The sequence below is a fragment of the Xyrauchen texanus genome, chromosome 19, assembly GCF_025860055.1.
Source record: "Xyrauchen texanus isolate HMW12.3.18 chromosome 19, RBS_HiC_50CHRs, whole genome shotgun sequence".
Lineage (NCBI taxonomy): Eukaryota > Metazoa > Chordata > Actinopteri > Cypriniformes > Catostomidae > Xyrauchen > Xyrauchen texanus.
This window is the reverse complement of record NC_068294.1, coordinates 4,371,951-4,383,129: the sequence shown is the minus strand read 5'-3', so window position 1 is coordinate 4,383,129 and position 11,179 is coordinate 4,371,951. Positions and strand designations below refer to the sequence as shown.

Genomic DNA, 11,179 nt, shown 5'->3' with positions numbered 1-11,179 from the left:
AAAAAGACTTGAGGCTGTAATTGGTGCCAAAGGTGCTTCAACAAAGTATTGAGCAAAGGCTGTGAATACTTGTGTACATGTGAATTTTTTTATTTTTTTATTTTTTTATTTTTAATTTGCAAAGATTTCAAACAAACTTCTTTCAAATTGTCATTATGGGGTATTGTTTGTAGAATTTTGAGTAAAATAATGAATTTAATCCATTTTGGAATAAGGCTGTAAACGTAACAAAATATGGAAAAAGCGAAGCACTGTGAATAATTTCCGGATGCACTGTATGTATATATATATATATATATATATATATATATATATATATATATATATATATATATATATACACACACACACACACACACACACACACACACACACACACACACACACATACATATACACAATAACACAATAGCTTATATGGATACAAATATCCTGCCGAAGCACTGCAGGGAATCAGGAAGCTGAAGCCCGTTCACAAGCGAAGCGTCAAGGCAGAGTAAATATTCGCTGGAACATTGCAGGAGAGCGGAGAGTCTTCTCGTTGCCATGAAGATCCTGCCCACTGACTCATGTATGTTGATGGCAAAGAAGTAGAAGGCTTTAATCGCTGTTGTGAAAGAAGAAAATTCTGTGGAATGGTGTTTGCGTGCATGTTTTTTTAGTGGACAGCTTTGCGCCTAAAAAGGCAGTGCTTAAACACCATAGCCAATATTAGAATATTGGCATTATTTTAGAGAGGTTTTAACAAGGTTGTGTAGAAGGACACTTGCCATATGCATTTGCAGAATGTAATATCAAGTGTATTGAGTCGTAAGGGAACTGTGTATATGGTGACTCAGCACTTTAATGTGTAGCACTGCATTCACCTGCACTGTGAGAGCTGATCAGGAAGAACAAGTTCTTATGTAAAAACAGTAAACACAGCCCCAAAGACTGACTGATGGCAGGTGAGGTAGAGGCCCATTTGTGTCAAGAATAACAGATAGCCTATGCATTCAAATTTACAATATTTGTATAGATCCCGTCAGTCCCTCCTTTCACAGTTGAAACATGCCAAGTCATAATGACTATTAGGTCAAAAATTATTAAAGACAGATATGGTACCATTTGCACGGTACTCATAAGTTCTCCTGGACTCAAACAATTCTGATCCTATCTAGAAATCACAAGAAACGAGTAAGTACATATACTGATAACCTGCAGTCAGACAAACCTGAGTTATTGCTAAAGTTAGCTGTGTTTGATACTACAGGTGACACATGTATTATGTTCTGTTTGTAGTGACTTCACTCAAGCTCTGGTATTTCCCTACAAGAGGTATGAACGGTTCACTTTCTTACTAAGATCCATTATGCAAATGTTGAGAAGGATGGCATGTCCTTGTCTTGTGGTAGTGGTCAGACTGATTTGTGAAACATTTCAACAAATGAATTGAAAACAACTCACACAAAAGAATGATTGATGGACAAATCTGGCATCATCGTGGCTTGCGAGCAAGTTTTGCTCTACAGAAAAGCAATATCTAGTTTTGTTAAATATTCTAGGAAGGAGATAAACTACTTAAGTCATTTTCATGACTTTTAAGGTTTTATTAGTTTCCATGACTTTTCCAGGCTTACAAAACACAACTTTAAATTTCCCTGATATTTCCATGTTTTCATGATCATGGGAATCCTGAATAGTATCTGGTGTTATTTTTCATCAGGTCGTGCAGAGTCTGTACGTTTGATGCTGACGGACCAGGGTAAACAGTGGGAAGAGGTCACTGTAACCGGACAGACGTGGGGCACTCTAAAGAAGAGCTGTGTAAGTTAACCGATTACCTTATAATAAAACCTTTGATTTGGGTTTTTTAATTGCCCCATCCTTCAATAACAGTTTCTTTGCAAAGCTTGAATAATTTTATGACTGGTTCACAAGCAATCCACATGGATGTAAAAAACATGCAATCTGAAATTGATAGTATGTTTTGATAGTAGTGTGTTTGGTTAACCAGCTTTTTGGCCAGCTGCCTAAACTGGAAGATGGAGACTTGACTCTTTTCCAAACCAATGCAATTCGACGCTATTTGGCACGCAGACTTGGTAAGACAATAAATGAACCAATACTTGACCTGAACTGTTTGCTTTACTTTTCTCTTCTTTATCTTTCCAAGAAGTTTGTTGCACTAGGCTCCATCAAGTTTCTCTGTATAGACTATTACAAAGATTTACAAGGCAAACCAGATTCTAATACTACACACTACATATATAATATGGTAAATATAAACCTTCTATTGCACCTCTCTCTCTCTCTGTACTGCAGGGGTTTATGGGCAAAATGAAAAAGAAACCGCTTTGATTGACATGATGGATGAATCGCTGACAGATCTTCAGGCTAAATACATGAAGCTCATCTACCAAGAATATGTGAGTTAGTCCTCTACAAATATATTAAAGCATAATAGTAATAACATAATATATTGACTTCAAAGCACTACAAGCCAAGGCTGCATAACCGCTGCTCTCATTGGCCAATTATATTTATATTCATAATTTGGCTGGTTAGCTTCAACAGTTAGTCTCTACTAGTAGATGCCATAACTGCACCATTCTGCTGCCAAAAAGCATCTTTCTCCATTGACGGCCATTCAAAACTGGCCTGTACACTGACAATATGAATATAATTGTAAACAACATATATATTGAAAATATTTCATTTTATTATAGTAGATGTTTTGCCAGTGAAAAACTTATGAACTTTTAAAGACAGGCCTGCCATGAGCTCTGAGGTTGTTCATCGATGGCATATGCTCCTGTTTAAACCACATGCACGTAATTTCAACTTCTTTATATGTATATATATGAAGAGAAATACGTCACTGTTGCGCTCTATCGAGATGAATTAGAAATCAAATAGTTCTCTCCAGATATCATAGACTTTCTTGATTGTATCTTTCTCAGGAGTCTGGAAAAGACAAATATCTGCAGGAACTGCCTCAAAATCTTGCCCGATATGAAAACATTCTGAGCTGCAACAAAGGAGGATTTCTGGTTGGCTCACAGGTGATGTCAAGTTAAATGAACAAATTTAAAGAAAAGTACTAACCTCAGAAAAGGAGTGTGTTGCTCACAACCCACACATTTGCAAACACTTACTTTCTTAAATACATTTTCTTTGAATAAAAAGATGGGTATTTACCACTTAGGTCTGTTTTTTGTCCACAGATCTCTTTGGCAGACTATATTTTGTTGTTGCTGCTCTTAAATCATCAGGTTCTCTCTCCATCCTGTCTGGACTTGTTTCCCATCCTGAAGAGTTATCTGGACAGACTGTGTTCTAGACCTAACCTGAAGGCCTACCTCCAGAGTGATGCCTTCAAGAACAGACCCATCAATGCCAATGGAAAACAGTGAATACATTCATTTGAATTGTCAGTACATCTGAAAATTCACTTGCTAATTGAAATGTGTCAAGTTACAATTTTCTAAAAATCATTTTCTAGTTATCGGTCTTATTTAATCTGAATGATCATTTGTCTTTCATATGTGATATAGGTAATATATAATTACCTCGATTATATATAATAATCGAACAATAGCAACAACATAGTTGATTATTTTAATATCATGTGTTCCAGTTCAGTTTGTAACAGCCATGATTCAGCTCATGAAATCCTAAATATAATTAAAAAAATAAGAATAATACAAAAATATATTTACATCCATTTACTGAAGGTTTTTTGCATGTTTTAATGAAATGCTTTTATTAAATTCATCTCTGTTTCATATATTTGTTGATAAAATGTTTATAAAATTATGTAATAAAAATGTAATAATAAATCTAATCTGTTTAATTTGTTAACAAATCATTCAGTTTTTGTGACTCGGATGATCCAACTCAAAGGAACAATTAGTTCATGAAACATCGCTATTACACTAACCAAAACTTGTAATTGAGACACACACACACACACACACACAATAAGAAATAAAGTTAATAAATAAAGAAATTGTTCAGCAAAATATAAAAATTCTGTCATCATTTACTCCCCTCACAACATTAGGGCGTTCAAGCATAAACGTGTTTGTTTATCTAAAAACAGGTCCTCCAAAGCAATAGCAACAACAGAACACAACACATCTGCACACAAAACAGAGAACAGAACTTACTAAACATGTCTGAAGAGTTTGTAGTCGAACATTTTATGCATTTCTATGCCCAGCCTTTTTGGACCAATGCCAGTTCACAGGAGTTACCAGCACGATGCCGAAAATAGAAAACAGAACGTACCATCGCTTGTCACAACTGGTTAGGACAAAAACTCTGATTACCATAGAAAATATACATTTTATCACATGTCATTTGCCGTTAGGTTAGGGCACAGTGTGACTCTGGCTGCCTGTAGTGTCCTCTATGTATCTGTTTGATTTCTGAGAACTCCATTCAAAATAATAAGGCTGGGCACAGAAATGCATATATTTCTAGACTATAAACTCTTCAGACATGTTTAGTGAGTTCTGTTCTGTTTTGTGTCTAGCTGTGTTGTGCTCTGTTTTCTCTATCACTGTGGAGGACCTATTTTTAGATAGAATTTTCATTTTTGAAAAAATTCTTATCCTTTACAATCCTTTAAAATGGCATTGCACTGTAAATTTAAGGGCATGTTCATAAAGGGCTGTAATGTCTGGACCTCCAAGACATGTGGAAAAATTATGGACATTTTTCCTCCTGTGTAATGTATGTTCTGTTTGAATGATGTTTGATATTAGGAAATAAACTGGATAATAAATATAATAGGCTCATAAATAAATAGGCTCATCAACTTTGAAAAGGCAGAGAGAAAACATGTTTTTGCTGTTGACATAAGCAATAAAAACACTGTCACATGATGCACACCCTTATACTAGAAAACCATTAACAACACTATGCAAGATATAAGAAAATGCTGCCCAGGATAAATTAAATACAGGTTATGTTTTTTTAATATATGGTGGGTTGCCACTTGATATCCAATGTAAATCTGGGTTCTGAAGCAAAACCAGATGAGAACCACTGATTTTTGGTGGAGTTTTATTTGTGGACCATACATAATAAACTCAAATATGATAAATAGGTAATTATAAACAGTAAACATACAGTAAGTATACACATTATAAAAAAAATTTAATCCTTTTAAGTATTAATCTTGAGTTCAAGATGGCGCCGATTATGGCTGCTGTGTTGTGAGTTCAGACCCAATGTCATACTGCGATGCTGCTCGGAAACACACCCAAGACTTTCACCCACTGTTGCACTTGTGTATATGGTTTAGTGACAATAAAGGGAATAGATTTTTTTTTTCAAATCTAATAAAAAGTCCATACCCTGAACATTGACCACCATGCCACGCCACCATCATAGAATGGTCTCTATTAATGTAATGAAATATGTCATTTGCAGTGATAACAGAATAGTTGTGGTTTAGTGTGCTTCATTACCTTGCAGAAATGACAGTGTCCACCCTTTATGTAATCAAATCCAATACACAGAATGGATGTTTACTAATCCATTAAAACTATGAATGATGGTGACTAAGTACTTTTGTGACTGCTTTTACACTAGAGCGTAACAGGAACAACCTGTTCTTATGTAATGACAGCAAATAGAGTCCCAAAAACTAACTGATGGTAGGAGAGGTGCTAGATATTATTAGTGTTGATTCGATACCCCCCTTTTTCTGTTGAATTTGTTGCATACCCTGATTTTGCAACACTGTGTATTATGTTCACTAAACTTCACTCAAGCTATGGTACTTTCCAGTAAGAGGTATTAATGAAGGAATGATTCACATCCACAATGTATGTGACTTTCAAGAATGTGTATTGTAATGTGATGTTTAGAGTACAACTTATTCTCATCATACAAATTTACAGAATCGGGATAATCAACCGGGAGGGGGATAAAAACTAGCCGCATTGCATGTGTGTCTGTTCATTTATGTTGTAACATTAAATGTTATATTTACTGCTCAGCCAACTCTCGCCCCCTCCTTGCCCATCCTTGATCTGTTCACAGTCGTAACCAGACCGTTTGTATGTTTAGTTACAGGTCTTTTGTGCTCAAAGTGGTTACCCAGGTGAGGTGAATAACAAACTCTTTACAGATTAGATTAGCACTAGTGACTGCAGTGCACATCTCTCTCTCTCTCTCTCTGTGTGTGTGTGTGTGTGTGTGTGTGTGTGTGTGTGTGTGTGAGCATGTATTTATCACTTTGTGGGGACCAAATGTCCCCATAAGGATAGTAAAACCCGAAATGTTTGACCTTGTGGGGACATTTTGTCGGTCCCCATGAGGAAAACAGCTTATAAATCATACTAAATTATGTTTTTTGAAAATGTAAAAATGCAGAAAGTTTTCTGTGAGGGTTAGGTTTAGGGGTAGGGTTAGGTTTAGGGGATAGAATATAAAGTTTGTACAGTATAAAAACCATTATGTCTATGGAAAGTCCCCATAAAACATGGAAACACAACATATGTGTGTGTGTGTGTGTGTGTGTGTGTGTGTGTGTGTGTGTGTGTGTGTGTGTGTGTGTGTGAGCGTGTATTTATCACTTTGTGGGGACCAAATGTCCCCATAAGGATAGTAAAACCCGAAAGTTTTGACCTTGTGGGGACATTTTGTTGGTCCCCATGAGGAAAACAGCTTATAAATCATACTAAATTATGTTTTTTGAAAATGTAAAAATGCAGAAAGTTTTCTGTGAGGGTTAGGTTTAGGGGTAGGGTTAGGTTTAGGGATAGAATATAAAGTTTGTACAGTATAAAAACCATTATGTCTATGGAAAGTCCCCATAAAACATGGAAACACAACATATGTGTGTGTGTGTGTGTGTGTGTGTGTGTGTGTGTGTGTGTGTGTGTGTGTGTGTGTGTGTGTGTGTGTGTGTGTGTGTGTGTGAGCGTGTATTTATCACTTTGTGGGGACCAAATGTCCCCATAAGGATAGTAAAACCCGAAAGTTTTGACCTTGTGGGGACATTTTGTTGGTCCCCATGAGGAAAACAGCTTATAAATCATACTAAATTATGTTTTTTGAAAATGTAAAAATGCAGAAAGTTTTCTGTGAGGGTTAGGTTTAGGGGTAGGGTTAGGTTTAGGGGATAGAATATAAAGTTTGTACAGTATAAAAACCATTATGTCTATGGAAAGTCCCCATAAAACATGGAAACACAACACGTGTGTGTGTGTGTGTGTGTGTGTGTGTGTGTGTGTGTGTGTGTGTGTGTGTGTGTGTGTGTGTGTGTGTGTGTGTGTGTGTGTGTGTGTGTGTGTGTGTGGTTAAACAGCATTCTGACCAGGTACCTAAACTGGAATATGGAGGCCTGACTCTACACAGACAATGCAATTTAACAACATTTGGCACAAAATCTAAATGGGTGACAATAAATGAACTTACTTGACCGGAATTGTGTTTTATCTCCTTGGCTTGTCCATTGATGGCGAGTAACTAACTAAAAGTAGCAGTGCTATTAAGTTAACTAGATTTTTCAGTAGCGTGACAGTAGTTCAGCTATTTTCATAATAGTGTAGATTTTCCAGGAATAAGTTACTTTGAGTAGCGCTGTTGCATCACACAATTTTACGCTTTTGACTCATTGTAATAATAGCAGTAATACAGATGCTTAACTGATTCCCATTGGGCCTACTTCCATTTTTGTTTTATAATTTTTATGCCTTTACTTAGGGGCGGGTTTACGATTTCTGAGGCCCCAAGCAACCGACCAACCCAGGGCCCCAATTTGAAAATTTTTACATAAACAATATATTAAATCATCATTTTAAATTCATCTTATCAGCCGTTGAAGCAAGTACAAAATGTTTAATGAAAAAAAAAATCTAGTTAAAGATAATTAATTCATGTTTTCCAGTTTTCCACAATGCAGTAATAAAAAAAGCAATAATTACCTACATATATATATTTTTTTATATATATATATATATATTTTTTTTTTAATGAACAGGGTGTGCAAAACATACTAATTCAATCACAAACATTGTGGAATTCAGTTGTTATTTATCCTTATTATAACCCAACAATTATTTTGGGTGTATATTTTTGTTCAGTTTTTCAGGATAATATCCCAGATAGCAAAAAATGTCCGCACGGCTTCTTTTTGCCGCCGTCCCCAAGCTGTCGGCTATAGGTGCGTCCCACTGGCGGGGATGAAGCGTTTGCCGCCGAATTCGTCACTCCCATTTCTTGCGAGATGCCGCCGGCGGTCAGACGGCGGGCGCCCGCTTCATTTTCTCTGACGGTTGCCTCGCGGCAATCGATCATGGCTAGCCAGCGGCAAGCCGCTTTGAAATAGCCTACAAGGACAGCTTAGACTCTCAAAATCGACCAGCCATGTTGGCTATTATTATTTTTGCTCCAAAGCCATTAGGGTTTATAACAGATTCTTGACTCTTGATTCCATGATAAGGTAAGGTTTAGGAAATGACATTTAAATTACTTTGAAACTCTGAAGCGATTATACAGTAATATATGTAAAATATATTGAATTATTTATGCACAGGTGAAAATTGTTTACATTTCTTTGATTGATGCACATTGAGACATGCAATAAACCAAAAATAATTCCTTTTGTAAAACTTGGCAATAAATATCTTTCTGATTCTGATTAGGTTTTAAAATAGATATTTAATACAGGGTATGAACAATTTAGCAGAATAAATTGATGAAGTTAGACTTTTCACCAATGCCTGTATCAGTGAACAGTGAAAGACATCTGCAACATGGCCAAAATATCGGGTATACTTTAATTATTTTTTATTAATTTGCAACCATGGTGATATCTATCATAAACATGAAAATCCCTGTTTTGACGTGTAGGATAAACTCAATGAAAAAGCTTAAATTATCCTCTGGTTTCACAGTTGCGCAGAAATTTCGTTTATGTCTACATTTTTCCAACCTCGATTTTTTTTTGTTATTTTACCTTTTACAGGTTTTGCAATTATGACCTGTACAAATGTTTAAGAAAGTGTTAAAGTCCCTGTAAAGGCAATAAAAAAAATCTAAACGCATTATAAATGTTAAAAATGTATTGCTAAAACACATGACAAAGACTGAACTGTGAAGTTCCGCTGTCGCTATATCTGTTTCCGGTTTACTTGCGCGTCGCCCAAAATGTCTTTTTACTCGATGTCTCCAGAATCTTCCAAAAATACGCGTCAGCGATTTTCATTGCATTGTTGATGCCTGGTCCCCTGCTCCCACAAACAAGAGGGACAAGGGCTTTAAACTCTACATATCGCGTTATCTGCACAACTACAAGGGTAAGTATTTTAATCTAATGTGGTGTGCCGGCAGATAGCGGCTAAGCTAGTTCGCCACATGTTCATTTTTAATGTAACGTTAGTATAGAAGCTTGTTTTTTCTTAGTTTTAAAGCAGACTGTTTGTTAATTTTTGTGATAATTGTAATATAAATTATATTAACTTGGTCTCCTCTCAGTTTCTAATAAAGATCAGGACACTGGTGAAGTCACTGTCAGGGCATTGTGCTACAGGTCCATGAGAAAATCAGAATCAGAATCAGCTTTATTGCCAAGTATGCTTACACATACAAGGAATTTGTCTAAGTGACAGGTGCTACGAGTCAACAACAATACAAACAATACCAAAAAACAGCAGCAAGACATGGGTAATTAAAAACAAAAAAGAACACAAAATAAATAATTATACATATACGTACATACACTCACCTTCATACATACCCACATACACACACGTAGTGCAAATCTAATACAATCTGTATATAAAGAACAAAAAACAGTATATTATGTACAGAGCAATGTAAGTAAAAACAGATAAACCTCACAGTTTGAGTGTATGGTGAAGCTAGAATTAATAAGACCGCAGTTACAGGCTTGTTACTTTAATAGCCCGATGGGGACTCGGCTAATGTTATTCATGTTTAATGTAACTCAAATCAAATGAAAACAGTTATTGTAGGCAGGTAAGTTTCCCTAGCTGGTCCCCTCTATGTAAAATGCGTTCTTATTCAAGTTTTCAACTCAGTCATTCGTTTAAGATGCAATCTTGTGTTATAAGTATTAGGCTATCATGATTATACAGTGAGCAAGCTATATAAATAAGTATTTAATATAATAAAAGTGTAGAGCAACAACCGAGGGTGTAAGGTAAAGGCTGAATATTGTAGATTTATTACAATATGTTGCATGTTTGAATTAAAATACCTGTGGATATGCAGGAGCACACACTCTACAAAGGCCTGACTGGAGATTTGCCTGATCTATCCGTCCTTCAGGTGAGTAGGGATACAACAATAGCAAATTTCACTGTACAGTATGATATATCAACCAAAATCTGTATACCAATATTTCATTTTCTTTTTCCTCCCTTTTACAAACAAATATTCTGCTTCAAAGAAAAAAATGAAATTGATGTTATCATAAGGGTTCTTCATTATGAACTTGTATGCCATGCATAACATACTGTGGATAGAAATTACAGGGAAAGTTACTGGTATGATAATTGTGGTTATATTATATTACTATTATATTTAGTGTATTGCTAATTAATATATTGTTACTTCCCAGATGACAGCGGCTCGCTTCAAGAGCAGGTGAAGCAAGTTGGGACAATGTTGAAGACATTTGCTCGCACTGGGCAATCAGGTACAACTTGCAAACAACACCTGTGGTTGTTGGTTTAATTCCCACTGGGGCCACCTGTACATGTAGTAGACCTAGATATAAATGTCATAGTTTAGTAGTTGAAGGACCAGGACTGACTACTTTATTCTTTTATTCTGGGAATCCCTGTAGGTGCAGATCAAACCCTAATGCTGCGACGTCTTGGAGTTTGGCGATGTTGTGAGTAGCATGGAGGACAAAATGCTATGCTGCAACATTTCAGTGCCAATGTGTCTGTTGGAGAGTTATCCCTGCCAGGGGATCTGTTACTCCCCCCTAGACACCCAGGAAGATTTGGCGTTGCTTGACAACAGTTTGAGGCAGGATAAAGAGCTCCAGCAACGATTTGTAAGTGTGCGATTTCGTTTATAACGCCATAGGTTAATCTAAAAAGTACAATTAAGATCGTACACTGCATATTCTACAGTCTGAATCCACAGCCTGTCACATTTTAAATTTATATGTAGCATATGTAATGTAATGCTACAAATGTAATTT

The 11,179-nt window shown here is 36.1% G+C and overlaps 1 protein-coding gene and 1 long non-coding RNA gene across 3 annotated transcripts; both read left to right on the top strand.

The window, feature by feature from the left end:
- The first annotated feature begins 473 nt into the window (after nt 1–473).
- LOC127660051 (glutathione S-transferase P-like) lies at nt 474–3,994 on the top strand. Of its 2 annotated transcripts, none has more exons than XM_052150108.1 (7): nt 474–571; nt 1,282–1,317; nt 1,706–1,806; nt 1,997–2,084; nt 2,305–2,408; nt 2,943–3,044; nt 3,207–3,994. In XM_052150108.1, the coding sequence occupies exons 1-7, from the start codon at nt 547–549 to the stop codon at nt 3,393–3,395; spliced, it is 645 nt and encodes a 214-aa protein (XP_052006068.1). In that variant the 5' UTR covers nt 474–546; the 3' UTR covers nt 3,396–3,994. The 2 variants fall into 2 exon arrangements, with proteins under 2 accessions (XP_052006068.1, XP_052006069.1); XM_052150109.1 differs by lacking the exon at nt 474–571 and adding an exon at nt 1,106–1,176.
- Nucleotides 3,995–10,052: 6,058 nt separating this feature from the next.
- LOC127659403 (uncharacterized) lies at nt 10,053–10,847 on the top strand. Its single transcript, XR_007972534.1, has 3 exons — nt 10,053–10,293; nt 10,586–10,663; nt 10,814–10,847. It is a non-coding gene; the product is annotated as an uncharacterized LOC127659403 (long non-coding RNA).
- Nucleotides 10,848–11,179: the final 332 nt, after the last annotated feature.